The sequence below is a fragment of the Rhipicephalus sanguineus genome, chromosome 1, assembly GCF_013339695.2.
Source record: "Rhipicephalus sanguineus isolate Rsan-2018 chromosome 1, BIME_Rsan_1.4, whole genome shotgun sequence".
Lineage (NCBI taxonomy): Eukaryota > Metazoa > Arthropoda > Arachnida > Ixodida > Ixodidae > Rhipicephalus > Rhipicephalus sanguineus.
The window spans coordinates 311,973,001-311,993,594 of record NC_051176.1 but is presented as its reverse complement, the minus strand read 5'-3'; the positions used below and the strand labels follow the sequence as shown (position 1 = coordinate 311,993,594).

Here is a 20,594-nt window from a genome sequence, read left to right as displayed (position 1 = left end):
AACCTCCGTGGCGTTGCCATGGGGAACGGCGCGCGTGGTTCAAAGGTTCCGTTTTCGCCGAACTGTGCCTCGCTCGTTTCAGTGGTAGTTTCGGGATCGCGTACTGCCGTGCGTGTTTTGCGCGCTCGTGAAGGTCGCTCTGACAGAAAGTTCGACAAAATGCCGCATGCGTGTGATATTGCCGGATGCCCGAATGGTGCACAACGCCAGTGCTGCAGCAAGGAAACCGGTGTGTCTTTTCACTGGGTGCCGCGGAATGAACCCTTACGCTCGAAGTGGTTTAGTGTCGTGCCATTGCGCCAGTGTGCTAAACAGTCAAAACCTCTGCGTGTGTGCTCGCTGCACTTTCGTACTGAGGATTACGAGACCAACCGCAACGTGGTGACGGCTTTGAATGTACCCATCCGAGCAAGTCTTTGCCGCAGCGCCGTTGTTGCTACTGTGGGTCCCGCTACTTCCGCTCGGCTGCTACTAGTGTCGGCGGCCGCGCAGTAAAAGCGGGCAACGTTGGGCATGGCAGCAGTGACGTATGAGAGTCGTATTTTCAGGCGGGAGATCTGAATCGCGCTAACGCGATGCGGACCACTAAAAACGTGATTTTATTTCAAAATAAGCACTTCCTTGGCACAAAAGCAGCGCTACGAGGTTTCTGGACCGCTATTTCAACAATCAACGTCGACTTAATATTTGCCTTTAGTGTCCCTTTAAAAACGTGCGCTTAGCAGCCAACAGTTTTTTTTTTTTCTGTGCACTTTTATTAAAGCGCACCCAACCCCTTCGGTGACAAGCTAAGCCTTTTCATGACGTGAAGCGACGCCCGCTGCGTGCTCACGAGTCAGTTAACCGCCTTTGCAATGAGCTGACACCGTATCTCCGAAGCGCGGTACCGCGACGTGGAGCCGATCATCCCTGGCTAGTTGCATGCAGCGCGTCGCGTACTCGGCTCGCGGAGTCACTGCTGGGCCGCTTGCTGTATGCCATATGCGCACGTTTGTACGTTCTTCGTGCCTGCTTCACTCCGGAACGTGCACGGGTGCAGCGAGTAGCCTGTTCGTTCAACGCGGTGAAAACAAGCATTGTGTAAGCAACGCGCACTCTACGTCTCCGCGATGCTCTCGTGGCCCTGCACAACGATGAGCGGTGCACTTGAGTTGTCACCTAGTCAAACACGCAGTATACGCTCGCTGTCAGTGCATTGACATTCTCGGTGCCCGCACCGCTCAACAACAGCGAGCTACTTTCGTTTCTACAAAGCGACGCGCACTTTAAAGCGGTCTCGCACGACGCGGCGGCGAACTTGCGAACGGCAGCATGGCGCGCTCGTACCGCCGTCAATCTGCATTCGCAATGCCCATGAACTAACTATAGGTGCCGCGCCGTGCTTTTCAAGATGGCGCCGGGAGAAGGGTCAACCCGTTTGTTAGCATAGGAACAGATAGGACGTGCGGACGTACGGCCCGTGCCACTTTCACCGGATGAAGTCATGAGTTGCGCTGAAATGAATATGAGACTAAAATACTTTCCCAAACCATGGAAAGTGCTAAGTACTCGCCACCTAATTATTTGCTGCGGTGTGAAAGGTTATATTTCAGCTCCGTTACCGTGCATAACGATGCTTTGCGAAATCCTGTGCATACTACATAAAACTGCATGAACTAAATTTGACGTATGAGCTGAACGGCACTCTGAAGTAGTACGAACCGAGCCTTTTTGGCCGCAGTAGTAGGCCGCAGAAGTAGGCCGCCGGCGAGTAGCGCTATCGCTGCTGCGCGTGGTGATGGTTTGCAAACATAATACGCCGTCGTCATTACTTGCACAGTCGGGAACGCGGAGCTACGTCTTCAATGGAACCCAAGCATTTAGCATCCCATTCAGTAGCGCTTGTGTCACAGCCATGCTCAGACTCTAGCCGTGTGCAATTCACTTAACTCGCATGTTGCTGGTTCTATCAGCACGATCGAAACATGAATATCGAAAAGAATGCACACGTATGCTTTTCGCAACATCGAAGAAGTTAGTCGAGAGGCGTGGATTGTGGCCGTGACTGCACATTCCATCGCTCTCACCATTTCGCTTCGCTGGTCGAGCTCGAGCGTGTTGGCGGCATGCGGCGCTGTGCTCCATAATATCCACAATAATTGTTATACATGCAATGCACAACAGGAACTATGCTTCAATTTTGATCTCGCTCAATGATGATCATCATCATCATCATCAGCCTGTCTACGCCCACTGCAGGGCAAAGGCCTCTCCCATGTTCCGCCAATCAACCCGGTCCTGTGCTTTCTGCTGCCACGTAATACCTGCAAACTTCTTAATCTCATCTACCCACCTGATTTTCTGTCTCCCCCTCACGCGTTTGCCATCTCTTGGAATCCAGTCAGTTACCCTTAATGACCACCGGTTATCCTGCCGACGTGCTACGTGCCCGGCCAATATCCATTTCTTCTTCTTGATTTCAACTATGATGTCATTAACCCCCGTTTGTTCCCTGACCCACTCTGCTCTCTTCCTGTCTCTTAAGGTTACACCTATCATTTTCCTTTCCATCGCTCGCTGCGTCGTCCTCAATTTAAGTTGAACCCTCTTTGTAAGTCTCCAGGTTTCTGCTCCGTAGGTAAGTACCGGTAAGATGCAGCTGTTATATACCTTCCTCTTGAGGGATAGTGGTAGATTACCATTCATGATTTGATAATGCTTGCCGAATGAGCCCCAACCCATCCTTATTCTTCTAGTTATTTCACTCTCATGGTTCGGCTCCGCAGTTACTACCTGTCCTAAGTAGACGCACTCCTTTACAACTTCCAGTGTCTCGCCACCTATCGCAAAGCGCTGTTCTCTACCAAGATTGTTCCACATTACTTTAGTTTTATGCATATTAATTTTCAGACCTACTCTTCTACTTTCCGTATCCAGTTCAGTAATCATGAGCTGCAATTCGTCTCCCGCGTTACTCATCAATGCAATGTCATCAGCGAATCGTAGGTTACTGAGATACTCTCCATTAACTCTTATCCCTAGCTCTTCCCAATCTAGGGCCCTGAAAACCTCCTGTAAACACGCGGTGAATAACATTGGAGAGTTCGTGTCTCCCTGCCGTACGCCCTTCTTTATTGGGATTCTGTCGCTTTCTTTATGGAGGACTATAGTGGCTGTGGATCCGCTGTAGATTTCTTCCATTATGTTTATATAGGCTTCGTCGATGCCTACAGCGCTCAATGATATTATACATTAAATAATATCGAAGTGACTTACGAGCGTGAAAGAACATTAACGCACGAGGAGACGTGAAGTCCAACTCGCTCCTCGTGAGTTAGCAGCTGATCGTTCATCATCGCTGTCACTCTTGGTGCTTTCACAGTCTTCTACGTCCAGCGAAAAATCCTCGTCATCAAGATGGTTTCTTTCAACATCACTGCTGAAAGCAATCTGAAGAATTTCCTTTGCCGAACGACTTCGACCACTCAGCGTCACCACGTTTGCAGAGAACATTTTGCTCTCAGACCGGTCAACAAGCGAATCGCTTGCAGTGTGCTGCCACCTATTAACAAACGTACAAAAAGAAGCGGCGCAGCGCTGGCTATGAAACACACACACTGGTGAAGGACGACGTGGAAAGCGTTCGCTCCACGAAAGGTGTCGAGCAGACGCGTCCTCGAATGATTGAAACGTCGCTCGCACGATTCGTAAGGGCGCTTTGCTGAGAAAGGATAGAGTCCCTATTTTAATGCATCACCAACTTGAGATCGCTCAGTTACACAAGAGCACATAGCGAGCCCGCGCGACCTCCCGCGTACAGTGTTATGGGATGCATGCACTAGAAGAAACACTCACCAATGCTATATGCAGGTAAAACAGGGTGAGCTTCAACTGAATATGTCAGACGATAATATTTAACCAACCTAAATGGCTACAGAAAGCCTCGCGAAGCTGATAGTATGTGTACACTGTGGGCTAGCATTGAAAGCGCGAGTTGCCACGTATTTTCACAAAAACTTCACGTCTCGCAAGAATGAATCAGATTTCTCGTGTCACGTAGGGCCCAGTTTGTTCACTGATGCAGGGAACATGCAAAATCATAGTGTTCCTTTCTTGCCAATGTGTTAACACTGAGGCTAGCACAGCCGAACAAGGGAGCGACTGTGCAGTGCTGCCATTTTGTCGTCCACTAACCCTCCTCGAGAGGACGCTCCTGAATTCCGCTTGGTGGCGCAACAGTCTATGGGCACTGCGAATAGTGTACGGCGTACGCCACACGCGCAGCCGAGCAGATATCTACTGATGACTGTGACATAAGGTTGTCAGCTGTAAGTCATAACTGCACGTTCATCGACGGCCCCCACCTAACCTTCGCTCTTTTCTGATGCTTATCCGCGAAGGCATCACCGCAATCGCGCAGAAATCGTTATCACCGATTGACCGGTCTCTGCCGTTACCGAAAAGATGGACGACCTTTTGCGACACATTGTGGCATCGACGAGCTTAGGGACGCAGTGAACCTTTATGCGATGGAAAGTCATCGCGGTTATCACTTCTTGCATTTATGCCTTCTTGCGTTCCAAGGCATGGTTTCGTTCATCGTAGGCGGTCGTAGCTGCAGAGAACGGCGTCAGAAAAAGTTACCATACAAAAGCTGACCGCAAGGCTTCATGCTTCCTCTCCCTTTCTTTTTTTTCCTCACTGCCATTCTGCCACTGAAGAAATGGCTCAAAAGTGAGTGTCGCTCGCAGCGAAATCTGCACGCGGTGTTCGCCAATCAGGGATATCTAGTCGCAAGTAAGCTGGAGCGGGGCACGCGCGAGCGCGCGCCCCTCTCATGCTTTAGAAGGCCTGCTTTTTTAACTTTTTTTCGCTTCGTATGCGCCATATTTTTACCGCAACCGTGTCTGAAGTGTTTGTTGTAAAAGAAGGAGGCTTTGAAAAATGTTCGCTATATGTGGACGCTGCTTCAATGGTTAGCATTGGAAAATCTTAAGTGGACCCAAATATGGTCGTTATAACCAACAGATCGTTATACATGGGATCGTTGTAAGTGGGTTCTCGACTGCAGTTTGTTACAGCCTGTGTTGTTATACACTCAAACCTCGTTATAACGAACACGGATATAACGAATTATCGGTTATAACGAAGTAAATGAAGAACAGTCTTGTAATAGCTACAGTGTTACAAATAAACGTTTATAACGAATTTTCGGATATAACGAAGTTATTTTCGTAGCAGATGCGACTTCGTTATAATGAGGTTTGAGTGTACTGATACTTAACGACAGCGCAGCATAAAACAACGTACTTGTTTCCAGAGGTCACTTCGACAGCAGTATAGATGGTCTTCTCACAATCAAAGTTTTCAATCAGCATTCCATAGTAGCTGTTGGCAACATGCTCGTAACTGCCACCTTTCTCACGAAAAGTTTGCAGTACCTTCCGCACACTGTCTCGGCCATTCAAGGTTGCCTGCAAAAAGAGCAGGGAAACAGTTTTTCCTGGACATATGCTATGGGTCTCAGTGAGTTGGTACTATCATGCTTGAAGCCAGCACGAAAACAAAATACAGTTGAACCACCTAACAACGAAATCAGCAGAACACCAAGAAATTTCGCTATAGCGAGAATTTCGTTATTGGGAAACAATACAGCGCAGACAGGGTGAGCAAAACCATACTTTAATGCCAAAATTCAGTTAGACTGCCCTGTCCACCCTTGCCATGAAGTAAGTGCATGTATCTTCCTTTGCAAAGCAACAGGCTCTCCATTGCACCTTCCGAGGAACTTTTGTCGAAAGCATCCAACACACCCCGTGGGTTGGTAGTCTTTTCCCCATGGCTTGTGCCCTGCTCCATGGTGGCGTCAGTTTTGCACACGCCGCTTACGATGGCCTCGTCGGTCAACTCACAGCCAGAGGTGTGGCAGCCCACATCGCATGACACAACACACAATACCAACTGCGACACGCAACACTTTACAGAAGAAGAAACACAAACTGCGCACAAAACGCAAAGCATAATCGCAGTCACGTGTTGCCCCAACTACACTTGCGGCAAGCCCATCACAACGGTGCGCTGATGTCACCATGGAGGCATGGCGCCCACTCATCTGTCGCTGCGGCTGCCGCAGAATGCTGCTAAAATGGGGTAAACGGCAAGAAAAACATCAAGTGTGCGAGTAAAACCGCTTGCACACGTCAACCCGAGAATGGCAAACAGCAATAGCGATGGCATTGTGCATTAATAAAAGAAATATAAAAGCCATCTAAACAAGCAACATGCAGGCAGCAATGACCACTTCTTCCGGCACCAGGCCGATTTTGTAAATGAAGCTTCGATTTTCTTTAAGCTCCCCAGAATTAAAGCCAAGTGCGTGTTCTCATTTAATCTGTAAAAACATGTTGCATTATTTTTGTGAGATCTGAATTACAAAGCCACCAAAGTTACCAAATTGATGTTAGCGTGCAACCACTTAAATGAACGAGCATGTAGCTATAGTTGTATTTAGGAGGTTAATATGGCTCCAGCCAAGTTTAAGAAAGCCCGACGTTTCGGGACCGATTCGGTCCCTTCCTCAGGGGTGACTGGTTTGGTCATGGAAGCTTCTCCCCGACTTGTTCCACCGCGGCTCCGGATTTCCCTTTCCCTCACGTTTCGGAGGCCGTGAACGTAAACCGAGGGCATTGTTCCCAGGGACTGGTTCACATTTACCGGCGTGTTTTGAATGTGCCACGACTCGAGCAAGAGCTTCCTTCCCAGATTCCTTTCTGTTTCCGGAACAGAAGCGCCGTCGAAGTCGATCTTATGGTCCTGCGTTTCACAGTGCTCTGCAAGAGCGCTGCGTTGCATTTCCATCTTCCTGACGTTGTTCTTATGTTGGCGTATTCTTTCTGGGAAGCACTTGCTCTCGCCTATGTAGCTAGCTGGGCATTGTGAACACGGCACCTTGTAAACTACGCCCTGGTGTAGTTCCCTCGGGGGTCGATCCTTCGGCCGCGGTAGCAGGCGGGTGGGCGTCGACGCTGGCTTGTGTATCACCGTGACCCCCTCTTTTCTGAGAATCCTGGCGAGCTCTTCGCTGATGCCCGGCACATATGGTATGACAATGCGCTGGGCTGGCTTCTTGGATTCCGCTGTGGCCGGTGGGGTGGCCGGGGAGGGGGGAGGGGGGTCGCGTAGCGTGTCTTTCGGCACACGGCGCGACACTCGGCGAATGAAAGCTTTGGTGTATCCGTTCTTTAGCAGCTCGGCGACGACCCTCTCCTCTTCTCTCTTTCTCTCCCCCTCCGACGTGCAGATTGTTCTTGCACGTGAAAGGAGCGGCGAAACTATCGAAGCTTTGTGGGCAGTCGGATGACAGGACGTGAAATGCAAATACCTGCCGGTGTGCGTTGGCTTTCTGTACACCGAGAAGGTCATGCGCTCGCCCTGCCGCCCGACTGCCACATCGAGAAACGGAAGTGTCCCGTCTCGCTCTACCGTGAACTGTATCGCCTGGTCGACGGAATTCAGATGTTGGAGGAAGCTCTCTACGGCTGACTTCTTTATGACGCAGAAGCAGTCATCCACGTACCTCACAAACACTTTCGGCTTGTCAATAAAAGCGCCTAGTGCCATTTCTTCAATGTGCTCCATTGTGAGGTTCGCAGCTGTAACGGAGATCGCCGCTCCCATCACGGTCCCGCTGGCTTGTCTGTAGAAGATCCCGTCGACGCTGAAGTATGTCCCCTTGAGGCAATACTCCAGTAGACGACACAGTTCGTCTATGCTTAGGCAATGCTTAGGCAGCAGAGGGGGTCACGGTGATACACAAGCCAGCGTCGACGCTCACCCGCCTGCTACCGCGGCCGAAGGATCGACCCCTGAGGGAACAACACCAGGGCGTAGTTTACAAGGTGCCGTGTTCACAATGCCCAGCTAGCTACATAGGCGAGAGCAAGTGCGTCCCAGAAAGAATACGCCAACATAAGAACAACGTCAGGAAGATGGAAATGCAACGCAGCGCTTTTGCAGAGCACTGTGAAACGCAGGACCATAAGATCGACTTCGACGGCGCTTCTGTTCTGGAAACAGAAAGGAATCTGGGATGGAGGCTCTTGCTCGAGTCGTGGCACATTCAAAACACGCCGGCAAATGTGAACCGGCCCCTGGCAACAATGCCCTCGGTTTACGTTCACGGCCTCCAAAACGTGAGGGAAAGGGAAATCCGAAGCCACGGTGGAACAAGTCGGCGAGAAGCTTCCATGACCAAACCAGTCACCCCTGAGGAAGGGACCGAAGCGGTCCCGAAACGTGGGGCTCTCTTAAACTTGGCTGGAGCCATATTAACCTCCTAAATATTCCACCCAGCCAGACAGATTTCTGTCGAAATGTTTACATTTAAGCTATAGTTGTCAATGTCGTAATTTTTAGGTTTCAAGTTCAGTCGCCGACCGATAAATCGGACACCGATAATTCGGACATCATCGGTAATTTGGACAGTCGCGCAGCACCGCCGATGATCCCATAGAAATAATGTGTAAAGACAACCCATATTTCGGGCAGCTGCCAGATCTACATTCGATAATCCGGACCCTGTCCGAGACTGTCGCGCACGCCGAATCGCCAGCCATTATCTCCTCCGGCACCGATACCATACAAAGTATGGCCTCAGAGATCAAAACGAAAGCTAAATTGTGATCTATGACTCTTTATTTCGATCGCTACGTTATGCCTCAGAGATTTGTAATTGAAAAATGTCGATCTTGGAGGCACTGGTCAACTGTGCGAAATCGTATAGACATCGCAAACATCCTACATTCCGGTTCCTGTATACCCCCACCGCATTGCTATTGCTGCTAGTGCTATTCGCCGCGATGTAGAGCAAAGTCATCGCCAGCGGCTTCTGGCTGAATCGCGCCTATTGTGGATTGCTCCATGCGTCGTCTGCTAGCCCCGTTGTGTTTGCATGTGCGCGTACATCATGCAGATCCTAAAAAGGCGGTTTGCTCCGTTGTGTTAGTGCAACTTTAACCGCTCGTACGTATGCCTAACACGATGTAAAGAAGCATTTGGCCTCGATCGGCTGTATATGAATTGCAATTGATCAGTGAGTGCACTTGTCGAGACTGCTGCGTGTGGTCATCGTACCCTCCGTTCACAAGAGTCATATCAGTGTAGGTGCCGCTCTGTGGTTCAAGTGCATTGCAAGGCGCACTTGGCATTGCCCTAAAGATGAGAAGTAATAAATCTCATACACTCGAACCCGTTTATAACGAATTCAAAAGTGTCGCGAAAAGTGGTCGTTATATCAGTAGTTCGTTGTATATGGACTCGCCCTTAAAAACGTGCGCTGAGCGTCCAAGCCGTTTTTATTTTCTTTGCACTTTATTAAAGTGCTAACAACCGCTTCAGTGACAAGCTAAGCCTTTTCGCGTCATGAAGCGACGCCCGCTGCGTGCTCACGAGTGAGTTAACCGCCTATGCAAAGAGCTGACACCGTATCTCCGAAGCGCGTTCCGCGACATGAAGCCGATCATCCCTGGCTAGTTACGTGCAGCGCGTCGCGTACTCGGCTCGCAGAGTCACTGCTGGGCTGCTTGCTGTATGCCGTATGCGCGCGTTTGTACGTTCTTCGTGCTTGCTTCACTCCGGACCATGCACGGGTGCGGCGACCAGCCTCTTCGTTCAACGCGACGAAAACAAGCATTTTGCAAGCAATGCGCGCTCTACGTCTCCGCGATGCTCTCGCGGCCCTGCACGACGATGTGCGGCGCACTTGAGTTGTCACCTAGTCAAACATGCAGTCTACGCTCGCTGTCAGTGCATCGACGTTCCTCGATGCCCGCACCACTACTTTTGTTTCTACAAAGCGACACGCACTTTAAAGCGGTCTCGCACGACGCGGCGGCGACGAACTTGCGAACAGCAGCATGGCGCGCTCGTACTGCCATCAATCCGTAGTGTACGGCGTACGCCACACGCGCAGCCGAGCAGATATCTACAGATGACTGTGATAAGGTTGTCAGCTATAAGTCATAATGGCACGTTCATCGACGGCCGCCACCTCGCCTTCGCTCTTTTCTGATGCTTATCCGCGAAGGCATCGCTGCAATCGCACGGCGCTCGCAATCACCGATCAACCAGTCTCTGCCGTTACCGAAAAGACGGACGACTTTTCACGGCACATTGTGGCGTGGGCGAGTTTAGAGACGCAGTGAACCTTTATGCGATGGAAAGTTACCGCGGTTATCACCTCTTGTATTTATGCCTTCTTGCGCTCCAAGGCATTGTTTGGTTCATCGTAGGCGGTCGTAGCTGCAGAGAACGGCGTCAGGAAAGTTACCGTGAGAAAGCTGAGCGCAAGGCTTCATGCTGAGTAACATTTTTTTTTTCCTCGCCGCCATTCTGTCACTGAAGAAACGGCTGGAAAGTGAGCGACCTCGCTCACAGCGTCCGAAATCTGCGTGCAGTGCTCGCCGATCTGGGATAAAACTGGAGCAGGGCACGGGCGAGCGCGCGCCCCTGTCATGCTTTACAAGGCACGTTTTAAATTTTTTTCGCTTCATATGCGCCATATTTTTACCGCGACCGTGTCTGAAGTGTTCGTTGTAAAAGTAGGAGGCTTTGAAAAATGTTCGCTATATGTGGACGCAGCTTCAATGGTTAGCATAGGGAAATTGTAAGTGCAACCAAATATGGTCGTTATAACCGATAGATCGTTATATATGGGATCGTTATAAGTGGGTTCAACTGTATAGCCTTTTAGCGGCGCGGTGGTAAAAAAAAGGCTCGCACGTACCTGAGCGTTGTGGTTAGGTGTCGTTTATACGTTACGCGGCGAGCTTTAGTTGTGTACGGTCCTGGTCTCACTCGAGAGAAATATTTGTTAAGTCACGTCTGACACTTCGCTACTTAATTTGTCCCCTAAAAAGAACAGAAAATGAAATGACACGGAAATCGCAAAACTGAGTTGCCTTGCGCAATTTTAACTTGTGGCGCAATTTATACAAAAACACCCGTGTACTTAGATTAAGGTGCGCGTAAAAGAGCGCTGATGGTCAAAATTAATCTAAACCGCGCAATTTACATTTATGTTGCAGTAATTTCACGCACATCTTTTTTTCTTTACATTATCTTGAGCGTTTGTGTTGCATTGTTTAGATTCACGGAAGGCAGCGGACATTATTCCTATGAAAAAACGTACTTTGGTCCCATGAAACTTTGGTCCCGTGAAATAACCGGACCTTTGTTCCACTGCTGTCGTGCAAGTAATGAATCGAAGAAATTTCCCTGCTGTACAGTTACCTTAGTGTACTGTTACCGGAATAAAAACAAGCGTGTGCGTGTTACCGTATTTACTCGATTCTATCGCGCCCTCGATTGTAACGCGCACTCGTTTTCCGCGACCAAAAAAAAAACCCGAAGACATCGATTGTAATGCGCACCCAATTTTCGCGAGAGAAAAAAACAAAAAAAAGTTCGTAGAAGTCAACCTTCGCACATTCCGAAGAATATGTATATCGATTTTAAAGAACTGAAGTTTCAAAAAAAATAAAACACAAAGTCAAACAGCGGGCCTTGCCGCCGAAGCTCTCACCACTACGGCGGCGATACGAGTCGCTGTAAACGCTCTTCGATTTCGGGAAACCGGCCCTGCTTTGGTCCACTGAAACCTTTTCGTGAAGCTTTGCTGTAAAAAATCTTCTGCTCTGTTTGCGCCAGTATCGCACGCACGTTTCGGGAACTCCGAACGACCGCGATGCGGCCCGATTTCCGTCCGTCTCTGCACATGTAATAACTTTTCCTTTAAATGCGGCATCGTGGTGCACTCGTCGAGTATTCGGAGTCGGCACTTCCATGCCGTCGATGTGAACGTAGAAGGGATGGCAAACTCCTCAGCACGTGTACGAACTGAAACAAAAGGCAGAAATAGCCGAGGCGCGCCGCGCGTAGGAGGCGGCCATTTTGAAATGCCGATGGCAATATGATAACCGAGTTTTTTTTTCGGTACTCGATTCTAACGCGCATGCGATTTTTGGACTCGTTTTATCGAAAAAAAGGTGCGCGTTAGATTCGAGTAAATACGGTAAACGTCTCCGTAGCACTAAAGCGCTGTCAGCCACGTAGCTTTCCTCAGTAAACCTACCAACTGTCCTACATTTCAGGAGAACTGAATAAGAAATGCGAACGAATATTGAGCACGGAGTGCACAAAGTGCTATTTAAACTTGTCGTGCAGGAATACGGGCTTTCTTTATGTTGAGGGGCATCCAAATGAACAAGAAGTAAATAGTTAATTCAGTCACGCTATACAGCAGTGCGTAGTAGGTGGAACACAAGCTAAACATGTACAAATAAAACAACAAGAAAACATCACCCACTGCGAAAACGCCGACTGTCGCCGTTGGCAGAATGCGCTTCTCTCACAAGTAATTGGAACGCTTGGCACGCTTCGTGCATTAATTCGGGAATGAAGAGCGCACATATTATCAGAAAGCTGCAGTCAACACATTTCGTTTGCCGGAAATTCGGGTCAGATAGCTCACAATGAAGCGCTGATGTGCAAGCTTGTACAGTCAATCCCGGATATATCGAACTCGGATATATCGAATTATTGGCTATATCGAACAGTTGAGAAATCCCCTTGAATTTCCCATGCAGAAGTATGGGGCTGGTGTGCACGTATATCGAACTCCCGCACAGCGAAACATCTGCTATATCGAACGCTGCCCCGCGCCGAAGCACAAAAAGTGCATTTTTCGTAACAAATATTCATCATTTCTCGGCCGCATTCTTATAAGTTCCAGTCCTTCGTCCCGCACAGGTGACGAAATTGCGTTGCTCTAGTTCGTTGCGCAGCGCTTGTCAGTTCACCTGTATATTTGACGCGCGATCCGCAGGTTTTAATGCATGGGCTAGTGTTTTTCAAAGAGGCTGATTGCCGAGGGCTCCAAAATGAGAATTCGAAGTGACTTGACAGCCTTGTTGTAATGTTTGCATTCCCTTCCTAGTCTGTTCACGCACGATGGCATTCGGGCCCGCAAAGCATGGCCTTCGAGATCCGCAACCTCGTGACGTATTTCTAGTGTTTTCGGTTTTAAAATGCAGATCTCAGAGGCAAGGTTTTTTTTTAATTTCTCGCCAAAGTAGCGGCTGCCTTCTACAAAGCCACAAGTGCCATCGGTATCACTAACGTGTCGACGGTGGAGAAATGTTTCTTCGTGCAGCGTTGTTAGCGTTGTCTCTTGTGGCATGTGTATTTCTCGCTCCGTTCTTGATAAATCGTCATTCGGGAGTCGAACTAAACATTGTCCCCCTCGTAGCGATAAAAATGATGACCGGTGCTTGGAACAACGTGAAGTAAAGCACCGTCATGCACTGTTTCCTTGCAGGCCTTGTAGCCCGGTGACGACTTTGGGCGCGTCATGACCGCCGACTACGGCATACGGGATCGGGAATAGGCACATGGCGCCCAAAGTTTTCGAATTAACCGGGCTGGCGCTGACCGCCGCTTCAAATTATCCACTCAGATTTACATTGCAAAATACGGGACCACAGAAACCCTTCGAATTATGCGGGATTTCGAAATAACCGCGTTCGAATTAACGAGGTTTTGCTGTAGCTGTTTCTGATTGCATCGATGCCGAGATCATAGCTGATGTTGCCGGTGCTGCGGAAACGGACCCATGCGGTTTGAAGACGCCAGCCGTCACTGCCACCGCTAAACCTTTTACCGTGCTACAGAGCTCGCATCAGCGTTCAGCGTCGATCACCGCTGTTGTGGCCGAAGGTGTTGAATTTACTTATCTGGAAAGCTTCAATGATATTGACGATGACTTGATAAATTCACGACACACAAGAAGCAAGACAAGCGAAATAAAGTGCGCTAACTTGCAAAAGAAGTAGTTCTCGCCTTGTTCTTTAGCATATGTGAGCGAATCGTTATGTTCGCGCTTTTTACTATTTCGGAAAACTGTGTCGAGGCCTGCAGTGCTTTAATTAAAGCCCTAAATACGCATATTTCCGAATTATCGATATATCGAACTATTTCGCGGTCCCCTTCAAGTTCGATATATCCGGGATCGACTGTATACGCGGCGACAACCGCCTATCCGCACTAGCGCGGCGACGGTGCTACCACCTGTAGCCCGATCTCGCGGCGTATCGCCGTCATTCTGTAGAATGTGTCTGCGGTAAAGCGTTTTCCTAAGGCAGTGACTACGGTGATGGGGCCCGTCACCGTAGTGTAATAAGGTGACGGGCCTTGTCTCGAGCCCTCGTTGTTCTTTCGTCATCATACAGCGATCACATCACACTGGCGGAGACACAGGCAGACTTCGTTGCACGTAAGCGGAAGAGCATGCAGCAACACACTGACATTTTTTTGGCCACCAGGACACTGAAGTGTCCATAAAAGTATTTATTTTCTGACGCATTCGTTTTTTTTTGGACATTTGATAATTCGGACTTATTTACGTTCCCCATGGAGTCCGAATTATCGGTCGTCGACTGTACGTTCTCGTGTTCAGGAAACAAAACTTGACTGAAAAAAACGAAGAGTTAGTTTCAAAAAGTAAATTATTTCTGCATTTTCTCACAGAAATCACAAAAATCTCAATATAGCTGCCAGCGACACAGCATGCTGTGATGCTCAGTTACACGCTTCGCAACACCATCTTCCAACATCTCGCACGTGTGTGAGCCTGCGTACACCACATAGGTCGGAGAGGATTAGCCATCAGCCACCAGGTCTTTATCGCTTATCATCACATGGCGGTAATCTGATAGCGTAGAAGGCACGCGGTGGTACAGGTGCTGCTTTTGCAGCACCACCGCGTTGAGGAATACAAAAAAAAAAAAGAAACAGCCCAATACGTTTCAGAAAGCTCAAAGTCGCAACAGAGCATCAGCTATCATGTCCGTCCATGGAGTCGTCGACTGCCCGGCAGTCCTCGACTGAGGTGCCTATTTGTGTACACACGCGCTTCTTGTACTCCTCTGATATACCGTATTTACTCGAATCTAACGCGCACCTTTTTTCCGGAAAAACGAGTCCAAAAATCGCATGCGCGTTAGAATCGAGTACCGAAAAAAAAGAAAAGAAACTCGGTTATCGTATTGCCATCGACATTTCAAAATGGCCGCCTCCTACGCGCCTTGGCCATTTCTGCCATTTTTTCAGTTCGTACGTGTACTGAGGAGATTGTCATCCCGTTCTGCGTTCGCATCGACGGCATGGAAGTGCCGACTCCAAATACTCGACGAGTGTACCACAATGCCGCATTTAAAAGTATAGTTATTACATGTGCAGAGAGACGGACGGAAATCGGGCCGCATCGCGGTCGTTCGGATATAGTTCGGAGTTCCCGAAACGTGCGTGCGAGACTGGCGCAAACAGAAGCAGAAGATTTTTTACAGCAAAGCTTCACGAAAAGGTTTCAGTGGACCAAAGCAGGGCCGGTTTCCCGAAATCGAAGAGTGTTGACAGCGACAAGGAGCTGTCCGACAGCGACGAGGACTGATCCATTACGCGACTCGTATCGCTGCCGTAGTGGTGACAGTTTTAGCGGCAAGGCCCGCTTTTTGACTGTGTTTTACTTTTTTGAAACTTCAGTTCTTTAAAACCCAAGTACTTGTTCTTCTGAATGTGTGAAGTTTGACTCCTATGGAGTTTTTTTGTTCTTTTCTCTCACGAAAAATGGGTGCGCGTTACAATCGATGTATTACTTTTTTTTTTTTTTGGTCGCGGAAAACGGGTGCGCATTACAATCGAGTGCGCGGTAGAATCGAGTAAATACGGTATATGGCTGAGATGCACAGCTCTAAGCGAGCGTTTAGCACTGACTTTCTGAACAGGCACAAGAAAAAGATTACCTATAAGCGGAACTTTCGGAGTATGAAAGAATTGGTTATCGCCTTTTTAATTATGCCAGAAGAAGCTCTCTCCGCACTCCCCAGCGCACTTCACAGGGCAAACGAGAAGAACCACTGAAATGGATCATATTTCCTGATTCAAAGTCAGCTATGCAATGCCTTCTAACTGCTTTAAGTCATGGCAGACAAGACCAATTAGTGCTGAAAATAAGACAACTGTACCAGCATCTAACAGACAATGATATAACTTTTCAGTGACTACCAGGTCACTGTGGCATCATCAGTAATGAGCATGCCTATGTTGCGGCTAAGAAAGCTCACGAAAATGGAGTGACGATACCCATTACACTGTCAAGAAGCACCATAGCAGCAAAGATTCGCACGCTCACATGTGATGTTGCAAGATTTATGTGGAACACGCCCAGTCTACTCCACACCCGTCTTAACCGCCTTGACCCAGGTCTAAGACTCAAAAATTCCATGTGGACTACCCCAGTCCAAGACAACCGTTCTCTGTCGCATGTGGCTTGGAGTGTCCCTTACAAGCTTCTCTGTTTGCCGCATCGGAATGGCAGACAGTGCTGCCTGTAACCGTTGTGGCAGTGAAGAAACAATCAACCATATTGCCACGCCCACTTCTTGTCTTGCTTTGATGTATTCGGGTTTGACCGACAGGGACGGTTATCAACGCTCGACGCTGTCCGCGAAGTAGTGTTCTAGAAGCGTCGCGATTGTAGTAGATCGGTTTGTTAAGATTGCGCCCCGCACGCGAATGTTCCAGTTTTGTCTAGAGATAACGCCGCCACCAGCGATATTGCTGGAAAGTTCGATAGCGCCTGTATAAAAGCCGACGCGCTTGATCGCTTGTCAGTTGATCGACGGACGACGCCCTGTTCGCCGCTATCATTATACAGCGTGCATTGCTGTAGTTCTAGTTCTCATTTTCCGGCCACAAGTTCGGCCAAATAAACAGTTTCATCCTACAAACGCCGACTGCTGTGTTCGTCGACGTCACGACCACGTGACAATATCCTGTGTCATTGCCCCCAATACAACTCCCAGAGACAGTCCCTCTCAGTAGCATTTGCGCGCCTTGACAACCAGCCACTATCTGAGCAATCCATATTGGAATGCCGAAAAGCTGAAGCTTCACACCATAAAGCGATAAAGGCGCTGCTGAAGTTTTTGCGAGCGACCTGCCTTGGTTGAACGATTATGACACTCCGGTGTGAATCTAGTTATCTCCCTCCCCATTTTAATGCAACATGTTTCCACAGATTAAGTTAGAACATGCACTTGGCTTTAATTCTGGGAAGTTTAAAGAAAATCGAAGGTGGCCTCTTTTTTTAAACTTATCTTCAAATTATTGCCTTCCTAGAGACAAGTCCTTACTTAAGCATTTATGGTTCGCGTTTGACAAATACTTCACAATTATATTTGGCACAATTATTAACCTAATGTGTGGATGCTCTAGAAAATATTGAAAATACTGACTGTCATACCAGCGGAGCAAAAAAGTCTGAAATCAGGGCATTATTGGACAATTCTAAAAAGACAGGGCGTCCAAACATGGACACAAGGAGGAAGTCAGGACACCACAAACGCCGACTAACAACTGAAGAGACGCACAACGGCGGAAAAGAAAGAAGGCACAAAAACTTATCTGCACATGCCCATGCAACAGGCGAACCTATCAATCCGGCACACGTGGCGGTCTACGTGGAAGATAACTGTTAAGGCATTTGATTTCATCTTTATGCAAGTTAATCGACGGTTGGCTCACGCATGTGTAGCCACTATTCTCGATATGCCATGCCTCAATCATCAGACACGTTTCTTCATTTCTATGCCGGTACAACACTGCGCATTCATCGAATTTTGGCGTGTACTTACAATCTCGACAATGTAAAGATAGATTAGAAGGTGAGCCTCCTGTTAGCGATCCCTTATGTTCCAACAATCTCTGGTTAATGCATCGGCCTGTCTGTCCTAGGTAGAAGCGGCCACAGCTGAAAGGGACCTTATACACCACACTCGTACGGCAATCAGTGAATTTGTTAAGTGTGTTTTATGAAACAAATATCGGTCCACTTCTTGCCTTTTACTCGCTCATTCTTCCTCTGCACAGCGGCACAAATCTTACCTAGCATATTGGCAGCCGTGAAAACAACATTAACACCGTATCTAGTTCCTACTTTCTTTAGCCTGTGAGATACGCAATGAATGTACGGTATACCTACGACACGTTTCTTCCTATCGCTTTCTGCAACCATGCTCAGACTTAACACAATGGATTTCTTTAAACGTTCAGCGACAGAGGCCACTGTATCACGAGGATACCCTACATCTAAAAGATGCATAACCTGTGCGTTAAAGCTATCGCTCATTTTGTGCTCACAGCAAGTTATCACTTTTAGATGTAGTTTCACTTTTGCAAGAGTCCACCAGTGTGGTTATTGAGCCCCCAAAGCATACAGGTGACAGTGCTCCTGGCACTGCAAAAGAAAAACTGTCGCAGACGAGTCTGGCTGCCCAAAATTTCATGAAAATGAAGGTATACCTTCACGAGTGATCACCTGTCAATGCCACCCACAAAGAACTGCTCGTCGAATGATGATGAGTGAACTTTTTTTCGTAATAGTGACTCGAGTAAAGGTACCATTTCTTTTCCTACTCATCCCAGGTTACCTTTTACTTTCTTGTCATTTCACGTGCCTGTGAAGTCGCCCCTTGAATTACAATCACTGTCATACAATAGCAGTGCCTACACAATATTGGATACATGCCACAGCCATGAAAGAAGCACTAATTTCACATAACTCAATTTTCTGAATAAAGCACATGAGCACCTTGCCAGTCATAGACCGCAGGCCCTGGTCCTTTTTAGACAGCTCCTCTTTCAGTGTTGCCAAGTTCTGCTGCAAGGCATTCTCATGTCTCCAGAGTTCACTGTAACAAAACAGAGGTAAACGAATTAATCTTCAAATGAATACAGGTTTCACCACCTACATACTGTTTCGGAACTGCTATCACAGCACGCCAGCAAGTGGCACAATTCCATGCTTCAAATGGGGGAGGGGAGAAAGGAGGCTGGCTGGATGTCACATGTGGTTCATGGTAAAGAATGGGGGGGGTGCGAATATTTGGAATTTCGAATATTTTTCTAATAGCGTTTGCTATTTGATTCGATTCGCAGTGGAATTTTACTATTCGAACTTCCCAAAAACAAATACAGTCAACATTCGACTGTAAGTGACCCCTTAAGATTTTCGATATGCTTCGCCTCATTACACTCTCGTATTGCGGCAAAGCTGCCTTTCAAGCTCCGTTACGGTAAAACTTTGCCAAGACACAGTCAACGTCCGACTGGAAGTGGTCCCTAGGTCCCCGGTATTGCGGCAAAGCTTCCTTTCGAGCTCTGCTAGGGTCGCAAATGTATTAACACAAGAAAACGCTGGTTCCAACATGGAGATGAAAGATGTGGCAGAGGTGGGGCTCAATTAATGCTGTTTTGGACCTGAAATTTGGGCACGAAATCCGAAAAATCGGAAGCCGAAGCTTTTTAGCATCAACAATTTCAGATGTTCTAATATATCGATGTCTACAAGGCAGATTTGGAATTCCGGACTTGAAGGGAGCACACCCTTGTCCGCCACATCAGTTGGGCGTCCACAAAAGTTGAAAGAGGAGGAGAGGCTGAGGAAATGGCATCTTTGTCTATCACGTGAAAAGTGTTGACGGCAACAATTTGGTTGCACCAAATCATGTACATAAATACAATTCGGCCTCTACATTGCCTCATTCTTGATAAGACAACTATGAAACACCACCCCGCCAGTGCTTCATCAACCTAGCGAAAAGAAACACTTTCATGCTGCTATCTCATAGGAATATGCTAAGGAATCCTCTCTAACATTTTTTCCTGCAATTTTGCTTCGAAGTATTCGAAAAATTATCTAGAAATATTCGAAAAATATTCGATTCAATTAGCACTCACACTTCAATATTCGAATTCGCTTTGCACCCAAAATTTTGCTATTCACACAGCTCTAGTAAAGAATAAACAGAAGAAACAGATGACACAGGCTCCGAGCAGCAACCCAAGCCTGCGTTTTTTTTTTTCTCTCTCTCTTGTGCCTGTGCTTTATTTTTACCATGAAGAGGGCATTCCGCCAACAAATGCATTTCTAAAGAACACAGCATGTATCACCATTCCAAAAGAAAAAATGTTATTGTCTAGTGAACCGTAAAATCACAAGCGAGCACACGACTGCTTTACTGGAATGCTTGCCATCGTGTGGTGCTCATCATTGTGTGGTCGACAGCAAGGGACGTCACGTGACCTAAGCAGAATTGTCAACGGCAGAGTGGCATGCCGCTGTTGGCCCTGGATCTGGCAATGCTGATGTTGGCAAAATAGGGAGAATCGCGAAGCCGCATGGCATAGGTCACTAGCAAAGTAGTGACACTTATGCAACTCTGCCAATCGTCATGCTTATACGTTGGGCGCCAGATGATGGGGTCCGCTCTATGCACGGCTGGTGCAGAAGCCTAGCTCCGGTCCCAGCCGCAAATAGTCGTACCGTGCACGTGTCAACGTCCCCTTCCCGTAGCGCGAGTCATCACAGCTACGACGGGTTCGGGCGAATAAGGCAACAGGCTAGAACAACAAACAACACTTTATTGCTACTCTAGCAATAACGCGCAAATGTCGCGTAGAGGGATAGTCCGCTCAAGTAGAAAACAAAGGGTAACGCT

General features: G+C 48.0%; 1 protein-coding gene across 1 annotated transcript in view; it reads right to left on the bottom strand.

The window, feature by feature from the left end:
* LOC119379432 (structural maintenance of chromosomes protein 3) overlaps window positions 1–20,594 on the bottom strand; it is a 661,154-nt gene that overhangs the window by 330,093 nt on the left and 310,467 nt on the right. Inside the window, exons 14-15 of the mRNA XM_049411979.1 lie at window positions 18,686–18,785; window positions 5,290–5,453 (exon numbers count right to left, since the gene is read on the bottom strand). Of these exons, the coding sequence (XP_049267936.1) occupies window positions 5,290–5,453; window positions 18,686–18,785 (264 nt within the window). The remainder of the gene's footprint in view (window positions 1–5,289; window positions 5,454–18,685; window positions 18,786–20,594) is intronic.